The sequence below is a fragment of the Aquila chrysaetos genome, chromosome 12 (assembly GCF_900496995.4).
Source record: "Aquila chrysaetos chrysaetos chromosome 12, bAquChr1.4, whole genome shotgun sequence".
NCBI lineage: Eukaryota > Metazoa > Chordata > Aves > Accipitriformes > Accipitridae > Aquila > Aquila chrysaetos.
This window is the reverse complement of record NC_044015.1, coordinates 680,604-701,872: the sequence shown is the minus strand read 5'-3', so window position 1 is coordinate 701,872 and position 21,269 is coordinate 680,604. Positions and strand designations below refer to the sequence as shown.

The following is a 21,269-nucleotide window of genomic DNA, read 5'->3' as shown; positions in this document are numbered from 1 at the left end:
ATTTACTTGCTAGAAATATGTGGAGTACTTCCTTACAGTGCTTAGCTTCCTGCAGCCATGGGCACAGGAGGCTGGAAGACTGATCTCCAGGACAAACACAGGTTGAAACACACTGATTTTATTTTTTTTTTTTCTTTTGAAGCATGTCAATCTGAACACAGCAAAACATGTAACACAGCTTCATACAGCAGTACAGGCATGTCATAACAAACACGCTTTACTTTTTGCACACTGAATTACTATACAAGTAGAAGGGTGCCTGTTCCCATGTGAAGCTCAAGCGTAGCTTTTGTCCCTTCCCTCACTCGCACTCACCCGTCATCCATCCTCGCAAACACACGTGGTACCGCCCGTGGTAGCAGTGCTGGTAGCAAGAGAGGGCAGTCGGCCTTGTTTCTCTTGCTACCGTGGAAATGACCTGCTGGAAAAATCCAACTGCCTTGTTGAAGAGCTGCAGAGCAGAATGTCTCACAGGTATCTCTAGCTCTTCTTTGGCTCAGTTATAAACCATTTATCTGTAAATTAACTTTGGTTTTGTGTACCTTTGACCTGCTATGCTGAGATGCGTTTCCGATTAGTCTCAGAGAGCTCTGGGAGCTATAAAGCCCAGACTCTCCCCTGTGCCGGAGACTGATCCTCGAAGGGGTTAAACGTCTGGTTGATCGCCCATTTCTACAGTAACGAGGTGCATATAACCCCCCAAATGCTGTTCAGTGTATCTTCAGCTGGAACATCGCTCCTGCTTCACTCACTTGGCTTCCTTGGCCGGAGATCCGCCTCTGCCTCCCCCCTTGCTCTCCCGTTGGGGTGGATGTTCTTCAGACCTGGAGTGGCAAGGCCTGACATGTGAGCAGGCAGAGCGAGAGATGATCTGGTGTCCAGCATCTCACAGAGGAAGGGTCTGGCTAATCATTAGAAAACAGCTTTGGATCTGTGCAATTTCTTAGGAACCATGGACTGCGACTTGCTTGTGTGCGAGGTGCCTGCACAAGTCCTTGTGCATCTGTCCCCGGCCGGGAGCTCTGGGTCTTTGCTCGTCATGTGGCCTCCCGTGTCGAGGGTCTAGTGGCACGCTCAGCGGTGACAGCAGGAACGCAGCCCAGGTACAAGCACGGTAATAGAAAAAAAACAGCTTTCAGCTCTTTCTAAGCTAAAAATTTACTTGTTTCTCTATGCTTCAGTGCAGAAAAGTCTCGCAGCTTTGAAAAAAAGACTTTGGCTGGTCTTGTTTAACCCTTTAAGTTCCTTTGCCAGCAGAGGTAGTGATTTCATGTTGAAGGGTTATCTCTTTAGAAGAAAAAAATTTTAAAAAGCCTCTTACACTGGCAGGGGCTGTGACTCGATTCAGGCTGTGGCAGTCCTGAGGAGGAGGCATCTCCTCTTGGTGACCTGCTCTCCATCCAGCTCCATCTCGGGGCCAGCTGGAAGAGCAGAGGTGTAGTCCTGGACTTGCAGCTTAGATTTTTGGAGACCAAATGTCTATCAAAAAAACCCCTGAAAGATCAGGCAATGCTCAGGACCCTGCAGCCAGGAAAACCTGTCCCCTGAGCTTGCTCACAGCCTGCGGATTGCTCTTTGCGTGGCTCCTGCCAAGTAGAAAAATGCCCATAAATACAAGCAGCAATGCAAACCTTGTCAGCTGAGCCAGGAAAGGCATGTCGCTGGTTGAGTCCTGTGTTGCTTAGAAGTGCTGAGGCTGTAAATTTATTGCTGGACTTTGGATGCCTGGTACAGTCAGTTATAAATGATAAATGTACCTTGCAGGGCCTGGCAAGCGATGCAGGCACAGCCCTAAAGCCGAGGCCAGCTCCGCGTGAGATGGTCCGAGTTGCTTTTACCCAGCTACACCGAACCCAGCGCTCCTCTGGCCGTGCCCCCTTCCCGGTGAGCTGTTCCCCAGGCCGGCAGAGCCAGCCCATGCACGCAGTGCTCGGCATTGTCCGTCTGTCCATGCGTGGCTGCAGTGCCCTTCTCCTGCCTGCTGTTGGGGAATTCTCCCCACGTCACCTCCTGGCAGCCTCACCTCGCCTTCCAGCCGCAGCCAGTGAGGATGATCAGATCCTTTGACTCCCCCATCTCAATTTCTGCAGTAGAGGTGTGGGATTAAGGAGCGTGGCAAAAATTAAGCTTGTGACCTGGACATGGCAAAGCCCTGGATTCCTTCCCAGTCCCAAACAACAAGCGAAGGGTCTGCCCTGCCTCAGCTACTTCCCAAGAAATGTGCTTCATGGGCTGCTGGACCGAGCGGGGGCTCCCAGCAGTTGAGGCAGACTGACCCAATGTTCCCCATCGGGAGCCGAGGGTCTCGGGGGTTTTGTGTGAAAGCTCCAGCCATGAAACAGCCGGGACTTGCCTGCAGCTGACACACCAAACCCCCCTCCCTTTAGCTGCCCGTGGCTCTGTGCTGTCCCTCCCCACCCCTCAACATCACAGCTTTCCGCATCGCTACGCCTGGGTAGCGTCTGGATTTTGTCCCTTTGCCCCGTCCCAGTGTCCGCGGTATTTTTGTTCAGTGGCTTAGATAAACCGGGGCTGCTGCTCGCTGCCTGGCTCGCAGCCGCCTTGGCACCTGGCTGCCAGATGCCGGGCAGTGGCGGGCACGGCTGTGTTGTTGGACTGGTTTGTGTTGTAGTCCGTGTCAGCAGCGGGGAAGCGGCGCTCAGGGTAGTCTTCTGCATCGCTTTGCTCCTCTCCTGGGGGGCTGCAGCAGCGGGGAGCGGTGCCCTCCGCATCCGACTGGCCCATGCTGCAGCTCCGGCTCCGCTGTCCCTCGCTCCCATCATCGCAGAACTGAGCTTCGTCTGTGCTGGTCTCGCTCCCCTGTTTCATTAGCTGGGTTCGTGGGCCGCCGTCCGTGGCGGCCAGCAGCTCCCCGCCATCCTCCAGCTCAGAGTCGGAGTCAACGGAGCGGTCGCCGGACTCTGCGGGACAGAGGGAGCCCTGTGCTACGCTCTCGCCCAGCACCACGGCATCTGCAGGAGCTTTGTTCACCAAACTTGTGGTGTTCAGGTACAGGGGAAGGGCTTTGTGTTATTGCTGCTGGTGACATACCTCGGACCTCCCAAGAGACCTGTGCCCGCTGGGGAGGAGCCACCGGGTGCCTTTCACTTACCTGCGAATGAGTCGGCGCTGTAATCCAAATTGCCCTTCTCCGAAGGCAGCTCTAGGTAGGGGATGCTGCCGGGCTGGGAGCCTGTGTGGGACTGGAAGGAAGAGATGCAGTGGTGAGGGCATGGAGGAGAAGAAAACTTTCTCATTCACTGAGAAATGGTTCCAGAAAGTGGAGAACTACCAACTTGTTGTCTGGGTGTAAAGGTGTGTAGGCTCCACCCTCCCACCCCCTGCCTGTCTCACCTACTGAGACTGTTCTTTTGGGGCAGAAAATCACTCGCAAGTGGAGTGGGGATGCACACGGGGACATGACGAAGCAAGGCGAGTTTTGTAAGAGAAGGGCAACAGCGTTGGCTGGACCCGTACCACCGTGTGGCACAGCAGGGATGGGGAATGTCACTGCTGCGATCTGCAGGGCAGAGCACGAGGCTGGGGCACCGTTCAGGAGAGGGCTGGGGGGTGTTAGGGCTGCAGGAGGGTCTGCCCCAGCTGATCTGCGCCAGGTTGCAAGCACAAGCAGGCTGTCCTGGTCGGCTCCGCGTCCCCTAAGGGTGCTCCCTTCCCCAGAGACTCCTACCAGGTCAGAGGAGCTGGCTCCCTCCTCCTTGCTGTCTGTGGCGTACTTGCTGGAGTCGGCCGGCACTGTGGTCTCCTTGTTCTCAAAGATGGTCGAATAGAAGATGATGAGTGCCTCGATGATGCGAGCTTGGTGGGGATAGTCAACCAGCGAGGACAAGGAAATAGTGGCGTCCGTGGGCCTTGGGCGCATCAGTGTTGGCCCAAAGACAATGCCCAGGTTGCTTGAGGTCATCTTGTTGTCCTGTTCCACTTCCACAATCCTGGGGAGGAGGAGGAGGAACTCGTGAGAGCAAGCAAGGAGAAGGGACGTGTGGACCAGCAGGACTCGCCCAGCCTGGCACATCCAGGCTGGAGGAGATGCTGGGCTGGCAGCACGGGAGTCCCCTCTCGTGGCACACACGGGCTTCGTGAGCTGCAGAGAAGTAGCTGCAGCCACGGATCGACCTCCTTGCTCCTGGGAAGGGCTGGGCTGTCCCCACGGCCAGCGTGGGTCCGGTGGGGAGGCTGCACTTACCTTCCCACTCTAGGAAAGAAGGGGAAGGTGCCCCAGCACCCGCGTGGGCTCTGGACCTGCCCTTCTCACCTTCTCAGGTGCTGCAGGAGGTACTGGAGCGTGGCCATGTTCTCCCAGGGAAGCTCCTTCAGCAGCTCCTTCAGCTTCAGCACCAGGTTCACCACCACCTTGTCCGTGTCGGCTCCTCTGTCCACCAGCTCAGGGCCCCCCTTCCCGCTCTTGCCCTTGGCCTCGCCGCCCTGTAAGCTCTCCTTGGCCAAGCCCATCAGCTCGTTGTACATGCGGAAGGGCATAATGGGCTCCGGCAGCTGCAAGCAAGAACAGGGGATATGGGTGCTGGAGAGCCGAGCCTCCCAGCCCGGGGTGAGGAGAGCCTCTCCCCCCCTCCCCAAGACCTAAACCTGCCCAGTGTTGTCGAGCTGAGGAAACCCGGGGCCTTTCTACAACAAGGAAACATCCCCGGTGCTTGCAAAACATGCTAGCCAGAAGGTAATGTTTATTTATCCATCTCCTGAAGCGTGTAAATCCAGCCTCATTTGTCCTAGCCAATTAGTACCTGGGAAGTTCAAGCAAAAAGCAGCCTTTGATCAACCCGTGGGTGCTCTCTGCCAGATAGGTCCCTCCGGTCAAGGTTAAGGGATTCTCTTTTTCCCCTAGAAAAGCCCTGGCCCCGGGTGGGCACAGCAGCAGGTTCCCCAGCAGACGAAGGTGGTTAGAAAGAGGAGAGCAGTGAAAGAGGACAGGAATGGATTGTTCTGGGGTGGAGAAGGCAGGATGTAAACGGCATAGCCTGCAGCAAAGGTGGGGTTGTGGTTAGGTGGAAACTCTTGCTTTGAAGTTTGTATAAAGCAGCCAGAGCAGCATGTTAACTAATTGGTGGTTTTGCATGGCTGGTAATGTTTTCAGGGTGGCTTAAACAGATGTTTTGGGGGACAGGCTGCCTCTCACAGCAGAGCAGGTTCCCCTCCCATCCAGCACTTTGCAGAGGGACTTTAAACCCATTTCTCTGCAGTGAGAGGTTGGATCCTGGCTCAGGACTGATTTCTTCCCCTCTTTCCACTCTGCTTTTCTCTGGAGAAACCCTGGAGGCAATTCAGAGCCCTTCTCTCCTCTCTGTGCAGGGAACCCAGGGACAAACCTCCCTCCTTGAGCTGAGCCCTGAGCCCGGTTCCCAAGTTAATGCACAGGAGCCCTTCTGCAGAGTCACACCAGCCCTCAGACAAAAGGCAGCAGTTAAGAGTTAAACGGCAAGGCTGCAGTGTGAAGGAGAAGCTGCTTCCTCTCCTCCTGCCTTGTGGTGACTCTTTGGAGGATGTGGGTGATGCTGTTTGCGCTGCCAGTTTGGGTACTGGTGTCTGCTGGGGGCAGAGGGTGGCTGGGGCAGAGCTGCCGTGGGTGGCAGGGCACAGCACCCGGCTGAGCCCACCGCAGGGCGAGACGAGGGGCACAGCACCCGGCTGAGCCCACCGCAGGGTGAGCCGCAGGGCAGAGCCCTGCTCGGGGAGACGCGAGCTCAGCCCCAGCTCTGCCGTGCGGAGAGACCTTTGCTGGATCACTTCCCTTTTCGTGTATCTGGTTCCCCAATTGCAAAGGGGAGGGAGGATTTGGTGCTTCTGCACGTTGTTTTTCTGCGGATATGAACGCCGCTGCTGCGGCGGTGGAGGAGCCATGCGAAGCGATGGCGAGGGCTCGCCGAGAGCAGGAGACCCGCCGTCGGCTCGGAGGAGGCGCAGCGTGCGCGCTCGTCCCCATTCACGCACGTCGTCCCATCGCCACCGCTGATCCCCTCCTAGCTGGGAGGGACCCCTCTCACCGCCCACAGTCATACAGTTAGTAAGCCCAGTTTGTGCAGAATTACTCCTGCCAGAGATGACTCGGTGAAGGCGGGTTTAGTTTTGGGAAGTTAGTTCCTCTGGTCACCTCTCCCCTGCCTCCCCCCCCCCCCAGGACAAGGTATCACCAGCACCTTACCTGTCTCAGGTAGAGCTTCAAGACATTGCTGATATCGTGAGGGGAGGCCTGGGACAGCTCCACCAGCTCTTTTCCATTCTCAAATGCCTGGCAAAGCTTCTCCACACGGGTCTTGACACCATTAACTCGGTAGATGCCCTGTAAAAGAGAGAAAAGTGGAGTTGAAGGGAGGAGAGATGTTTCTCTTCAAGTCTGCGTGAGACAGTGACCTTCTAGCTCCCACCCTCTCCTTTTGGGGGTTGGAAATCCCTCTCAGAAGTCATTCTGGGACATCCCCTTCCAGCTCTGACGTTACTGTTGCTCCTGTTTCATAGGAAAGAGGGAGGCAAGAGAAGTGTTACCAAGGTCAGAGTTTGGGGTATCAGGACCAAGTTTATCACCTGGGACTTTCTGGCCTCCTGCCTCCTAGTAATCTGAAAAACAAGTCTGTTGATCTTCTGCCTTTGCATGAAAACCATTCAAGAGAAGGCAGCTGAGCCAGCTTAGCTGAAGGAGAGGGAAGAGAGAGTGCATCACCTTGGTTTTCAGTGCCCGCTTCTCGATCTCAGAAATGCACTTCTTGATGATGAAGGGGATGCCATCTGAGCTACTCTGAGAAGCTTTTGTGAAGTCTTGCCCGAAAAGCTGCAGCTTTCCTTGGAGCTTCTTGTGCCCGCACTGGATGGCCAAGGTTTCCAGACACTTCTTGTGGCAGGCCAGGTAGCACTGGAAAACACAGGGAAATGCGTGGGGGTGGGAGAGAGCTCCGCGGGTCATGTGGAAGGGCGGCCGCTGAGAGACACCGGGCATCGCTCAGAGAAACGAGGAGCTCCTTGAGCACGATGGCAGACAGGAAAAGTGCCTTTCTTGGAGACACTGCAGGACCAATGCAAAGGTCCCCAAAGGAGGAACATCTTCCTAAACACGGGTTAGAGCTGGGCTAAGGTAGTCCTGCCCTAAAGTTCATGCGGGCACCTCTGCTTCCACAGAGAACTTAGAGCTCCTGGCTGTGGTTACACCCAGGGTTTTGACCACGTGTGTCAGAGCTCCTGGCTGGGTTTCTACAGCAAACCTGTGACACCCAAGCGACAAGCTGCGCCGCAGTATGTCACTGGAGAACGTGTGGCTCTCATCTGGGGACAGAGTGAATCAGAGGACTGTACGCAGGTACTGGTGGGGTCACCCCGTTCATGGGACACATCCTCCATCCGTTCCACCCACCAAGCTCTCTTCCCACTTCTCCCAACTTTACCTCCTCGCATTCTGCTCCCTGGAAGTAAACGTAGCTGTTGCACTCCCGACACTTGGAAGGGGTACGGAGCTTCCTCAGCCGATGAGTCTGGGCAGCCTTGGATAAGCCAACGTTTCGGAAGGGCCCTGTCAGAGCTGTCATCTCTGGGGTGATCCCATTGATGCCTGTGAGCAGAACAAAAAGAAATGCGTCTGCATCCTGGCTCCTGAGGAGGTAAGGTTAAGCAAAGCTCAAGCAGAAGGGTGACTGTCACAGATCAGACAACCAGCTGGAAGCACTAGTTCTTCAGCAACATTACAAACAACCTGTACTCTGAGGCGTGCAGCCCTAGCTCATCTGTTCCCACTGGTTTGAGCAGAGCTCATCCCTGGTAAAGACAATGCTATTGGGCTCCTCGTGAGGTCACCATCAGGTATCCTCCCAGCAATCATTCGGTTTACCTCTAGAACTACTGAATTTGGGAACAGTCAACCTGCAGTTAGCTTTGTCATGGTGTGTGGGTGCACAGCAGGAGTACTGCGTCACCTCCCGCGCTGTCACGTACTCTGCTCAAAGGGGGTAGCGTTCTCATCCTTCTCCTCCAGCTCTTCGCTGGAGGACATGGTGCCGTTGGAAGACAGCCGCTGGAGTTTATGGCTGAACTCGCCTGTCAAAAGAAAACCCACAAGCAGTGAGATTACTGGCAAAATTGTTTCTTTTCTGAGTGCACTCTGATGCATGTGGTGGATTCCCACAGCAAGCAGTCGCGTGCCTTGGGCGGCCAGGGCAGCTCTCTCCAGAGAAAATGAGAAACTGGGAGCTAGCAGGGGCTGTGCATGCCCGTGCAGTGCCCTGCAGGGGAGCAGGCTGTAGCCAGTGCAGTGTAAAGGTTCGGTGGTCTCCCATCCCAGTCCAGCCCATCCCAGCCTGCTGGAGATTGGCATCAGAGCAGTTTTTTACAACACAGTGTTATTACAAGGCAGATAAAAAAGTGTCAGGTCCCACCTGACTCCAATGCTGGTTTTAGGCTGACTGTATTAGAAGGGGACGCACTGCCTGCCCTGGGCTGTTTTTGGTATCTACCTGCGTTTGAATCCAGGCTGCTGTCAGCTTCAGTAATGGAAGTTGGCCAGGATTTATGGACCTGGTGTCCCCTCCCACCTGCAAAGGAAAACACAGAGTTCATTTGAGATTGCTTTCTGTGTTCAGGAGAGAAACAAGGGAGAAGAGCCTAGAGTCTGGGAGACACTTAAATTACTGAAGGAAGCTGCTTGGTTTCCTGTTGACAGGCTGGTGAAGGGGCTGGTGGGGTTGTGACGCCTTCAGTAACACTCCAGCAAGGGAAAGAAGAGATGGGATTCTGGAGAATGGTCTGTTAGGCAGCACTAGGCAGCTAAAGCAAAAAAACCCCATAGATCTGATTTTGTGTCCTTCAGGAAATTCAGCTTGCGAGGATTCCAGCCTGTCCTACTGCTGTGATCAGAAGCCCCCCCCCTTGGTACCCATGGAGGTCCTGCTTTGCTTCTGACCCAGGGGGAGGACGACGCAGCCTGCTGCGAGCGGTGCCGTGGGGACGGCGATGCAGAGGCTCCTCTCTGCTCCAGGCTCACCTCTCCGCTCAGCCGCCACAGCCCCGCTTTGCTGCTCCTTGGATCCTGTCCCTCCTTCCGAGACGGTCCCATCCTTGGGCAGCCCGGCCCCGTCGGAGCCGGCATTCGTTGAGAAGTCATTGGCATTGAAGCTGCCTTTCCGTGTCCGAGTGAAGGGGGACCTGGTGGGCAGAAAGGAGAAAAGGGAATGTCTGAGTGGATGAGAAGGAAGGACACTTGAAAACCTTATTCATGGCTGCTATCCACCTGTCTTGGGATTTACAGTCCTCTCGTAAATACTAGACAGCCTGTCTCATGCACTGGAGGATGTGAGAGGAATTCCCAGCTAGCCCAGCCCTAGCTTTCCCAGCAGGAGCTGCCTTCAGGCACGCTGAAAGTGTGCTGGTTTCTGCAGGAGAGCGTAGTGCCGGCCCAGGGGGAGGTTGCCAGTGACAGAGAAGATGAATGTAAACCAGCAGTGATTTCCCCCTCTCCTACCAGGCGTTGTGTGACACGTAGGGCTCAAAGTCGTACTGGATGTCGGGTTCGTCTCCTCGCTGCAGCTGCTTGACATGAGAGGCGTATTGCTGCCCGGGGTCGTAGAGCTTGCTGCTCTCGCACAGCGTCTGGAAGTTGACGGGCAGTGGAGCCGTCTGCATGTGCATGATCTGGTAGAAGGAGATTGTGGCCTAAAAATAACGTGGAGGAAATCAGACATGAGCTTTGTGAGCTGACATACAAGGAAGAGAGAGACAAGGAGCTCGAGGTTGGATGAGAAATCAGGAGCACAGAGCGGTGCTTCGTCTTGCAGCCTTGAGCCTTGGCTTTTCAGAGCACTAGGGAGTGAAAAGAGCTCTACATCCACCTGGACTTCATCTGAAATAGGAGCAGCTAAGCCAGGTCTGCTGGGGAGGCAGCTCTGAACCTCTCCTGAGCAGGGTACGGCCACCCCCCTGCCCTAGGGGCCATCCCAAGCAAGCCCCACTCACCATCTTGATGACCTGGTCGCTCTGTTTGATCACTTCGTGGATCTGCCGCAAGGAGTTCACCTTGGTATCCTCCAACTCCTGCTTCTGGGTATTTGCATCCGCAACACAGGTCCGATACGTGGCCATGGCCTCTTCTGCCTGAGAGTTGGGATAGCAAGAGATGGAAACAGCTCATAGGTAAGGAGAACAAGGAGAACAGCTCTCTGCACTTGGACCCCGTTCCTCCAGGCATTCCTGCGCTGTGTCCGAGGATCCGTGGGGAGCTCAGTTCAGTCCACTTAGCTCAGGGTTGCTCCTGTGCTAGGGCAGCAAGGAGTGAGAAGGTTCTTGCCAGCCAGATGCTCAGCCCGAGTCCAGAGCTGTCATGTCCCTACCTTGTTCTTGGCTTCCTCTTCCAGCCGCCTCTTCTTGTCCAGGGTTTTGGTGGTGATGCTGCTGGTGGTGTTCTGCTGCTCCTCTTCTGCTTTCACTGCCATGTACTTGGCCTTGTCGTGCTCCTCGCTGCGCTGCATGTATATCTGCTTGGCCTTGCGCAGGTTCACCTCTGCCTCTTGCTGCCAGTGAAAACAGTGACCCAGGGTGAGGACTGAACGCTGCAAGGGGATCGTTATCTCCTGCAAGCTCCCCGGGGTCCCATGTTTCTCCGGTGTCCCCCAGCACAGCAGAGGCACCCTAGGACAAAGCACCTAACGCTACTGGAGAGGGGCAAGGAGTCCAGCATCCTCGGAGGGGTACGTGTCACGGGCGTACTCCAGACTGGGCTCGTGGAGTGCAAACCCAGCCCGTGCTGCGTGGCTGTTACTCACCAGTTTCCTCTGCGCCCGGTGCCACTGCTCCTTGATCTCCTTCCTCCGTTTTTCATGTTCAAGGCGTCTCACTGTTAGTGGCTGAATCAGGAGGGAGAAACAACCCCCGCGGTGGGCTGAGCTAAACGCTCGCTGCTCTTCCCTTTGCAAAAGGCTTTGCAAGAAGAAGTTCCCTGTGGCGGTTGTTATCATTCCCCAGCACATCTGGGCTCGGTTACAGGGAGGGTTTGTGTCATGGATGAAAATCTGCAGCCTGGGAAGTGCCAGATGCAGTTTCCCTCCCGACTGAGCTAAGCAAGAGCCACCTTCTGCAATGACAGGACATCAATTCCCCCCTGGCAAACAGCCCCAGAGAGTGGCGGTCACTGGGAGATGGGTGCAGCTTGGTCCGGGCTGGAGGGGAGCGTGGGAATGCAGAGAGGCCTCGGATGAGGAGGAGATCAGTAAGGAGGTGCTGTTTGATTTTCCAGACTTGGGGGTTTCTCCTAGACCCTGTATCTAACCCCTCGAAGGACGTGGCATCTGGCTGAGAGCTTGGGCTCATTGATCCGCTGAGACCAGAGCAAAGCCGAGGAATGCCGAGCCCGAGCAGTGGCTGAGCCAAGCGGCAACTGGATTCCAGTTTCTAGAAGAGCTGCCTGTGGCAGAAGGACTAAGGACACCACCAGCCTCCCTCGCTGCCCAGCTACCGGGGAAGACCCTTCTGAGACGGCCTTTCATCTCTCACCTGGAGGAAGGTCTGGTGCTGCAGGGTGTTGGCAACCTGCAGAACCGATGTCCCGTGCTCCATATCCTGCTCCAGGGCCAGCAGGTAGATGGACAGGAAAGGCATGTTGGTCTGAGAAACGAGAAAATGCACCACCCTGAGCCCCAGCACTGCGGCGTGAACCAAAGGAGACGTGTTCTCCAGTGCCGTGTTTGGGGAAGAAGAGCCAGAGTCTCGGCTTGGCTGCTGGCTACCAGTAAAAACCCCATCCTGGACCAAGACAGTGTGGTCACAGGCAGCCAAGAGACTGCTTGGAGGGAGGCTGGAGGAGGCTGGAAGGGCCCCGTGGTGTCGTCTGCCCGGTCCTGGGCTGGAGAGCAGGGGACAGGGCATGTCTGGTGTGTGAGCCTGCCCGGGCTCTCCCCGCCGGCACACCCGGCAGGACCAGGGCAGAAACATCAGCTACCAATGGAGGAGGTTTTGCAGGGTCTCAGCATTATCCTTTGCTTTGATTTGGACACATGAATTTTGCCAAATAAAGAGCTTTGGAGAACTGCACGCTCATTCTCCTGGGCTCTGAAACTAGGTCATGCAGAACGAGCTCTCTAGGGCTGCTTTCTCCCAGTACAGCCCAACAGCCTGGATGCTGGGTGGTTTTAGGGACATGTGGACTTACCTCCTGACTGATGGTTTGCTTGCAGCTGTTTGCCATCTTCTGAAGCCCTTTGGCAAACTCCATCTCTGGAAGAAAAAGGTTGGAAGTGAAAAGACATACAAAACACCAGCATTTCCCTGGTGATTGAGTTCCTTTTGAAAAATAAATCAAGAACTTCAGGAATGAAGTTCCCCACTGCCCTTGCAATGTCTGACTCCCTCAGCCTCGTTGATCGTAGAGGACCTCGACCTGTTCTGATGCTGCTGTGAAGGGCTCAGCCCCACTCCGGAGAGGACCCACCCGCCATCCTCCCCATCTCACCCAGCGTGGTCCTTTTCTCCAGGTATCCAATGAGGTCCTTCATGTACTTGGAGATGTTTTTGGCGTACTGGAGAGCAGCGTCTACCCCCCCCTCGCAGCGCTGCAGCATCACGTCCACTTCCTCGGCAGGAGGACGGCCTGTGATGGGACGAGGGGGAAGGTGGAGGAGAGAAAGAAGAGAGAGACACCGAACTGTGCTACTGGCGCTGTGTTCACTGACCCGCTCCCTCCAAATGCCTTCGAGCTCCCGGGAGTACCAGAACAGCTGGGAAAACGCCAGGACAGCCTGGCTCACCCCTGCAAACTTCATGAGCTTTCAGTGCAAACCTCCCCGCACCTGTGCCGGCACCGTGCTGTGCTGGTGTCCTGCCAGCCCCTGGTGCCAGCAGCAGCTCGGCTGCCTTTTCTCAGCCGAGGAGCTGTGTGTGGCTCAGGACCGCGGCGGCGATGGGGAAGACGCTAGTTTCTGCCGGCCGGTCTGTCAGCTGGGTACCCCGCCACCCCAAACCCTCCGCTTAGCAAGCCGCCTGCTTACCTGTGTCATAGTTTTCCATGCCTGAAGGCATGCCGTCTCCTCCAGGCCCAGGGATCCCCCCGTAGAGGCTCTCCATAGTCTTTGGGAATTGGGAAAGAAAAGGGACTGATCAGACAAGAGGAAGGGGAGTAGTTGGAGGGGCTGGTGGATGGAGGGGAGGCAGAAACCCGGCGCTGCTGGAGGCTTTCTGCTGTTGCTGGAAGTCTGCTGTGCCCAGCCCGTGGCCCTGCAGGAAGGCTGGGAGCTAACGGGAATGTTGCTGGAGAAATGCCTTGCTCTGTGCTCACACCAGACCAGGGCAGAGCTACGGGGAGCAACCAGAACCCTGTTTTCTGCCTCTGTTGATAGATGTGCTCTATCCCTTCCTGAGCCACCTTGCCCTTTGGATCGAGCTGCCAGGTGGCTTTTCCCCTCCTTGGGATGGTGGTGAGGACAGGAGCAAGCAGGCAAAGCCCACACGCAGCTCTGCCGGGCTTGGAGGTGAGCTGGGAATCCCACATCTGGGGCTGGGGGCTCAGCCCATTCCCGAGCCGGGTCTGAGCACCCCAGCACATCCCGAGACCCGTGTGATGGGAGTGGGCATCACTCACCTGGTTCTGGTCGCTGGGTGGGATGGAGAGGATGGTGCTGCTGTCCACCTCCCCCATGAGGAACTCGGACACGCTGTGACGAGAGGAATATGGCTGCGCTCAGCAAAGGGAGAACGGGCAGTGACAAGCAGGGCTGTCACCCAGCAGCACCCGACCAACGGCTGAGAGACCGGGTGAGGGCTAGGGCAGTCGGAGCTGCAATACTGGTTTCAGTGGGGATCATCTCAGCTCCACGTGATGAGGTCTTGGTAATTCAGGTGGAGGAGCAGAGCTTGGCCCAGCATTGAAGAGGGGCTGGGAGATGGAGCCTGTGGGCTCGAGCAGGCTTTGGTGTTCCTCCCCGGTGCTGGAGGAATTGCTGGTGCGAGCAGCAGGAGTGAATCTGCCCTCCCCACGGGGTCTCTCCAGTCCCCAAACCACCCCCCAAACCAGCTGCCACGTGTGGGGCCATGTGTGGGCGAGGGGATGGGGCAAGGGGTGGAGATGTGTCCTGGCTGGTGGGGGTGATGGAGTCCATCAGGGGACCTTCTCCGGGGGACGGCTGGCCAAAAGTCCCTTACGTGCTGCTGAAAGACACCGCGATGGTCTCCACGGCCTTCTCGAACTCCCGTTTGTCCGTCTCATTGTTGGATTCGTAATGGAAACCTGGAAATGAGGAAATGCAGAAGCGCTGTCGCCATGAGCGCCTGTCCCCATCTCAGGCAGAAGGACCTGCTGGCCTCTGCTGGTCTCAGCCCTGCTCTGGGGCTGGGGCTGCGTCAGGCTCAAGGAGCAGCATGGAGGAGAAGATCATCCCTATGGATGATGGACTTGCTCTAGTGCAGCGCAGAGTCTCTGCACCCCCCCCATTTCTCCCGGGACTGACTTCCCTGCCAGCACCACTTGGCTCACGTTTCTGTTTACTCCCGTTACCCAGGGCTGCCAGAAAAGTGCTGCTGACTGTGAACCTGTTCCACGGCCTCCACTGTCTTACGGCACCTCCACAGCCCCCTGCCGCGAGGCGGGATGGCTTCCTCCAGGAGGGCTCTCACCCACGGCCGAAAGAGGAACCGCCGGCGGCAGCGGGAACCGGCGCAGATGGCACTTGGCAGACGCCCAGGCCAAGGAGATGCTTGTGGTGCCTTTGCCGGCGGCTGGGGCTTCTGAGCAAACCCCGACGCCTTTCGGGTCGGCTCCTCTGGGGCGCCAGGGCCGGCGAGGCGAGCCCCCCCTCCACTGCTTTGAGGGGCTGGGATCTGCTCCCACCCCTCCGCCCAGGAACGTGGGCAGCCTGAACTCGCTCCGTCCCGTCCTGCGTGGGGCCAGCCCCGCGGCAAACCTCCTGCCACCAGCCACGAGGCTTCCTGTCCCTTCGCGGTTGCTGTTCGGTGTCCAGGAAGCGGCACGGTGACGCAAAATGTGCTCTGCCTGCGGTTAGTGCAGCCGTCCCCCTCCCCGCTGGTGTAACTGCAGGCAGGAGGTGGTGCCCCGGCCGGGATCTGGGCTCCACAGACCCCGCTCCTGTAAACACGGGGTGCTGCCAGGAGCGGGATCCGATTATTTAAGTGTTTTTCCTGCGGCCATTCTTGGAAAGCCCCAGGCGGGGATCTGGGCTCTGTCATTTCTGACACTACATTATCCTTAAAACTAAAACACAGCAAGCAGGCAGCTGATGCCTTCGCCCTCTCCGCCTGTCCGTGGGGCAGCTCTGCTCCCGGCAGCATCCCCATGGACTCCCCGGGCCACACACGTCCCAGCCTGGGGCAGGAGGGGAGTGGGACCAAGCTCCCAGCCCCATCGTCTCACCCTTGACTTTGGAGATGAGGGTCCCGGCGGCCGTCAGGGTCTCCAGGGTGTTGAGCAGCGGGTACTTGTTGATGACCTGGCGTAGGATGCGCAGGGTTTCGCCCAGGCACTCGTGGGCCAGTGGCCGCTGGGGCTCCCTGGGGTCTGCAAAAGAGGGGGGCTGCAATGCTGCCCTGTGTCCCTGCCCTCCAGAGCCTCCCACCCACCCCCTGCCAGCCAGGGTCCCACCAGGCTCCCAGACCATGCAGCCCATCCCCTTGGCTTTGGGGCTCCCCAGGACTGGCACGGCCACGTCCCGCTTGTCCGGCACCTCCCCAGCCCTCCCCTTCCATCCCTGCCATGGCTAAACCAGCCGGTGTGTCCCCCGCCCAGCGCAGCAGCGGGCCTGGGGCAGCCCGACCTTTTAGGCATTTTTTTCCTCAGTAGTAACTTTTTCCCTTGAAAGCAGTTTGGGAATTTCCTCCTCATTTCCTTCCCTTCCTCCCCACCAACGGGCGCTCCCAGCCGCCAGCAGGGATGTGGCAGGTCTGTCCACTGCTGTGCCCCGTCCAGCTGGGCTCGCCACGTCCCGCGGGGTCCTTTCCCAGGAACCGTCCCCTCCGTGGGCTCCAGCTGTGAGCCCAGGGGTTCGACCCATCTCCCCACCAGCCCAGTGCTGGGGCTGGGGCTTGGGGCTGGGTGCTGGCAGCCTTGTTAGGAGGTGAGGAGTCTTCCATAGGGAAGCTCTGGGATGGGAGCCTGGGACCCACCGCCTGGCTGGGCAAACCCCCCTCCCGGCCCCCAGCTCGGGGTTGGGAAGGGGTTTCCTCCATTTCCTCTCCCATTTCCAGGCCCCTTCCAGGGTGGGAAGTGGGGACAGCAGCAGGACTGGGAACAGGACTGGGAATGGGGCTGGATGGGTGCAGAGAAGAGCCAGACTCTCCAAAATCATGGCTGCATCCCGCAGATTGGCCCCAACCTCCCCCCATCTTTTTGCTGTCTTGGGGACGGCACCGTCCCAGCTGCCCCAAACTGGGTCCAGCAATAACTGCAGACCCCGAGCAGAGACGGCAGCAGGACGGTCACCCTCCGGCTCAGGGCTGTTTCCTCCCTGCCCGGCAATGCCCAAACCTTCGCAGGGACCTCGAGGCATTGCCCCCCCCCGTCTGCCATCCCACGCTCCCCCCCCCCCGGTAGCACAGACCCCAGCCACATTCCCACTGGCCCAGCTGTGGGTCTGGACGCTGGGGCTGTCGGCAGCGGTGCCGCAGGCTGGGCGCTGCCGTTTTCCACGGTGAGTGGGGATGCGTCAACATGTTTGCAAAGCCAGCGCCGAAAACACGGCATCATGTGACCCCCCCCTCCCCGCAGCCCCACCTCGCCACGGGGACCACGAGATCGCCGCCGTTCCCTTTGCCTCCGTGGGCAGGGACACCCACCCGTGACCCTGCAGCCCACCCGGCCCCAGGCTGGGGCATCGACCCCATCCCACCAGCCACCCTGGTGAGGCTGGTCCGGCGGGTCGGGGGGCCGTGCCCGGCGCCCCACAGGGCCCCGGGGGCCCTGGCAGGCAGCTGGCACCGCTGCACTGTAAACAGGAAAACGGGCGGATGAAAATAGCTTGCAGGCAGGAAGCCGCGTTATCCTGGCTCGGAGCTCCCAGCAGCCACCCGCCACCGTCAGCCCACGGCTGCCGTGGCTCGGCTCGGCTCGGCACAGCCCCCCCCGGGGGTCCCGGTCCCCTCCTGGCCCGGGCAGAGAGACCCCCACCCGTGGGTCCGGTCTGTCCCCGGGGAGGGGATGCTCCCGCGCTCATCCCGGTGCCCCACAGTGCCGATGTGGCGAATGGTTCGGTGCTGCGTGGGCAGCACCGGGGCTGGCGGGAGCCGGGGGCATCCAGGCACTCACCGTCCCGCAGCACCACGTCCCGCAGGTTCTCCAGAGCGTCGGCGAAGCGGGCCACGTCCGTCAGCAGCTGGGAGATGTCCTCTGTGTCGATGAAGGGGCCCTCCCCGCCGTCCATGGGGCTGTAGGACGTGGGGGTCTTGTGGCCCTTGGGCACGGCCCTGGGGCCCGCCGCGGTGAGGGGGAAGCCGGCGGCGCTGGCATGGCGGCTGAGGCTGGTGGGGCGCTTGAGGGTACCCACGGCGCTGGGGCTGGTGCTGAGCTTGGAGCTGGCGGGGGGCAGCTCCCCCAGGCCGGAGCCGGGTGCCTCCAGGCAATCCTTGCGGGAGAGGTCCTGGGGAGCAGGGACGAGCGTGAGGTCCCGGCAGGCACGGCCGGTGCTGCGGGGCACGGCCAGGACCCCAGCTTGGGCAGGGAGAAGGCAGCACCCCGGGACCCCCCATGCCACCAGCCTGGAGGGACGGGCTGTTGCCTGAGGGGCTGGTGCCACAGCTGTGCCGTGCCTCAGTTTCCCCCGTTAGGTATCCTGGCAGAGCCTGAGGATGATCCTGCCCAGCTGCGGCATGGGGACAAGGCGTAGCCCTTCCTGGCATTTCCAGCCCTTTGGGGATCTTGGGGTGGGCGCTGGTGGGGACACTCTGAGGACCCCGTAGGGCGAAGGCAGCGCCTCTGCCAGCGAGAAAACAGCAGTGGAGCAGCAGCTGGCAGGGTTTGGGCGCTCGCCTGGCCGGCTCCGCCATCCCCACCGTTCCCGCCACGCCACAGACAGCCCCAGCAGCTGGCATTGCCCAAGGCTCCCGGGCTCCCAGCGGATAAACCGCCCCCAGCAAAGGGGTTTCGCAAGCAGCGTAGGCTCCAAAACCACAGGCCAGGAGCTGGCTCAGCCACCCCGTCTGCCCGCTCGCCCCGTGGCCCCCACTGGCCCCCGCCAGCCCCTGTGGGTCTGGGTTTTCTCCTGGGGGGCACACAGTGACCGTGTGGGTGACACTGCCTTGTCCCCACCGGCACCCACCACGCTGGAGCTCCCCATCCCCGGGGTGCTTGGGGACCCTGGCACGGCCAAACAACAGCAGGATCCGGCCCCACACATCCCTTCCTCTTTTCAGCCTGTCCCGTCCCCAGGTCGGGCACGGCCCCAGGGATGGGGGCAGGGATGAGGACACCTCCCAGGCCACTCTCTGGAGGCTTTGCAGATATTTTACAGATGGAGGGAGCCCCCAGTTTCTCGGGGTAAAATTGCACCGAGGGAGGGGCTGGTACTGACACCTTCCGGGGCCGTGCACCGCACGGGGGGCCGCACGCCCAGCAAGGGTCCTTGCGGCACAGGGCGGGGGGGGCCCACCCTCGCCCCTCCAGCAGCTCCCGTCGGCGACCTTCAGGCACGCGGGTGTGACACGAGTGTGCCGGGTCTCAGCATCCCTGGCTGGGCGCTGCCAGCTCGGCGGGGCCGGAAGCCGACTTTGGTACTGATAGGGCAGACACCGAGCCGGCCGAGAGCATGAGGTTGCCGTGGGCAAGAGCAAACCGGGACAGCTCAGCCCCACGCTGCCCCCGGGGCCGGCCAGACCACCGCGGGACTGCCCAAAGGCCCCTACCCCAAAACGGCTGGGGCCAGCCCAACCCTTGAAAACCTGCCTCCGTTCCCCCCTCACCCCGGGGTGCAGCAGCCCCGGAGACCCCGGTCCCTCCCCGCCTGCATCCGTGGGGCGCACCCGGCCGTACCGTCAGCCACACGGTGGGCGAGTGGGGCAGCGAGTCCAGGGAGCGTTTGGGGGAGTCGCCTTTACCCGTCCTGCGGCGCCCCGCCGAGTAGGGGCTGTAGCTGTTCTTCCCAGCCGCCCGGCCGAGCATCCCTCCGTCCGCCACCCATAGGCCCCTCTCCCGAGGGTGGGGGGAGGTGTCGGGGAGGAGGGGGGGGGACGGGGATGGGGACGGGTGCCCCTTCTTGCTAAGGAGCCACGGGTGGGCTCTCGGGCCCCATCTCGGGCCCCGTCTCGCCAGTCCCGTCTCGCCCCATGCTCTGCCAGCGCAGGCGCGGGGAGGGCAGTGCCGGGGTGCGCGGAGGAGCCCCGGCTGCTGGCCAGCCCCGCGGAGGCGAGGCGCTTCCTCCCGCACCCCTCCAGCGCCGGGGGGGGTGCCCACAAGTAAATAAATATATGGCAGAGCCGAGGGACCGGGGCTGCCCGAGCCCAGGCGTCCCCCTGCTCCCAACGCTGTCCCCTGGGAGGTCTGGGGGTTTCTCTGCCCTCCCCAAATCCTTGGCTGCAGGGCCCACCACCAGGGTCCCCTTCCCTTTGCCACAGCTCCCCCATTTCGTCCCTGGCCCCGCTTGCCCTCCCGCCTCCCCAGGCAGCTGCTCCGTTCCCTTCGTCTGGGGCAGAATCCCCCCCCAGGCACAGTGTGCAGTGTCCTTCCTCGGCTCCCTCCTCCTCCTCCTCACAGACCCCCTGGCCATACCCAGGTCCCCCTTCCCACCCCGTGGCTCTTCCCGGCAGCTCCGTGGGTGCCGTGGCCCGAGTGGTCCCCGTGGCCCCATGTCTCCCACCCTGCCGGGGGGGACGCGGGACACTCACCGGCAGGGTCTGTGGGATGGGGCTTCCCGCCCGGCTCTTCTTGGAGATGGAGGGGGTTTTCATCAACTCCCGCTTCTTCCGGGAGAACATGGTTCCCGGGGGTGGCCGAGCCCCTGCCCTCGGCGACCTCTCGCTCGGCGTGGCCGCAGTGCCTGACTGCCAGCTCCTCACCGCGCCGGCCACATTCGCCGGGGCGAACTGTCAGGAGGGCGCGTGTGACGCCGCCTTATTTCCTCATCGGCTTCGCAGGCGAACCTGAAACAGGAAAAGCCAAATGCGCACCCAGGGCGCGAGGCCGGGGGGGAAGGGGGACCCCGGCTGCCCCCCGGGGGCCGCGGGGGGCTCGGGCCTGTCTCCAGCCTTGCAAGAGGTAGCTGAGAAGACGCCAGCGCTCTCGAGGGTGGTGGGCTCTCGGGGGCCATTTGCAGGGGGGGTGTTTTCAGTGCTGCACCCCAGGAGGGGTCCGGGGGGGCAGAGCGCCCCACGCTGCGGGACCGGGGCTGACCCCCACAGGCCTCTGTGGGGTTTACCCCTGTCTGGGGGTGTCCCTCAGCCCAGGGAGGATGAGCCCCGTCCCGTGGGGCATTGCTGGAGGCCCCGGGTGAGTGGGGTGCCACGCTCTGGGCTCCCACCCGTGGGATGCTCCCGGCTCTGCCTCTCCCGTGGGCTCGGTGGCGGTGCCGGGACGGCCCGACCCCAGCTGCCCCCCCCGGGGTCACTGCCCTGCCCCTGCCGGTCTGCAGCCTCTGTGCACCCACGGTCCCCCCCACCCGTGACTCACCCACCCGCGGGGTAACGCAGCCCCGCAACGGTCTGTTCACCGACGGGAGCACCCAGCGTGGTGGCAGATAAACCCCGGGAGGGGCCGGGCCGGGCCCCCCCTCCCAGGGTGCCGCTCCCGCAGCGTGGGGACCCCCCGGCCGGCTCCTGCCGCGGCTGCCGGCCCCCGCGGGCGGCTCGGGGGAGGGGGGGGGAACAACCCGCTTCGTCCCCGGGACCCCCCCCGCGGGGCCGCGCTGCCGGCCGGGCCGGGGCCGCCTCTCGTGGGCCATCTGCCGGCCGCGGGGCGGGGAGCGGCCGGGGCGGGACACGGACACGGACACGGACACGGACACGGAGCCGGCGGCTGTCGGGGGTCGGGGCGAGGGGAGCGGGACGGGACGGGACGGGACGGGACGTGCGGGGGGGGGAGTGTGTGCGCGTGCCCGTGGGTCGGGGCGCGCGCGCATCTGTGTGTGTGCAGGCGCGCGGGGCGGTGCACACGCGTGTGCCCCTCTGTCGGGGTCTGCGCGTGTGCCCGTGCGTGGGCGCGCGCCGGGCTGTGCCCACGCGTGCCCGGGACGGCTCCAGCCCCAGCCCCGACCCCCGCGGGCTCCCGGTGCCCCCCGCTCCCCCCGCTCCGGCTCCCGGTGTCGGGGTTCGGGACCCCTCCCGCGATCCGGCCGCTCCTG

At 60.7% G+C, this 21,269-nt stretch overlaps 1 protein-coding gene across 2 annotated transcripts; it reads right to left on the bottom strand.

Annotated features, from left to right (window-relative positions):
- Positions 1-113: 113 nt before the first annotated feature.
- On the bottom strand, positions 114-20,753 carry ARHGAP45 (Rho GTPase activating protein 45). Of its 2 annotated transcripts, XM_030032968.2 has the most exons (24): positions 20,600-20,753; positions 19,819-20,073; positions 17,249-17,579; positions 15,362-15,505; positions 14,137-14,221; positions 13,577-13,649; positions 12,987-13,065; positions 12,452-12,589; positions 12,152-12,216; positions 11,497-11,607; positions 10,770-10,850; positions 10,338-10,517; positions 9,964-10,101; positions 9,473-9,663; positions 8,996-9,156; positions 8,469-8,546; positions 7,951-8,052; positions 7,407-7,570; positions 6,692-6,880; positions 6,176-6,313; positions 4,274-4,512; positions 3,689-3,950; positions 3,113-3,203; positions 114-2,921 (listed from the first exon to the last, which is right to left on the bottom strand). In XM_030032968.2, exons 2-24 carry the CDS (start codon positions 19,906-19,908, stop codon positions 2,518-2,520), a joined length of 3,534 nt encoding a protein of 1,177 aa, XP_029888828.1. In that variant the 5' UTR covers positions 19,909-20,073; positions 20,600-20,753; the 3' UTR covers positions 114-2,517. The 2 variants fall into 2 exon arrangements, with proteins under 2 accessions (XP_029888828.1, XP_029888826.1); XM_030032966.2 differs by lacking the exons at positions 19,819-20,073; positions 20,600-20,753 and adding an exon at positions 18,968-19,267.
- Positions 20,754-21,269: the final 516 nt, after the last annotated feature.

Bases quoted from the DNA above. Each gene is read 5' to 3' on its own strand.
- ARHGAP45 (XM_030032966.2), bottom strand. From the start codon at position 19,096: ATGCTCGGCCGGGCGGCTGGGAAGAACAGCTACAGCCCCTACTCGGCG. The intron at 15,506-17,248 runs GTGAGTGCCTGG...CCTCTTTTGCAG, and splicing joins GGACGTGGTGCTGCGGGACG to ACCCCAGGGAGCCCCAGCGG. The intron at 4,513-6,175 runs GTAAGGTGCTGG...TCTTGCTTGCAG, and splicing joins TGAAGCTCTACCTGAGACAG to CTGCCGGAGCCCATTATGCC.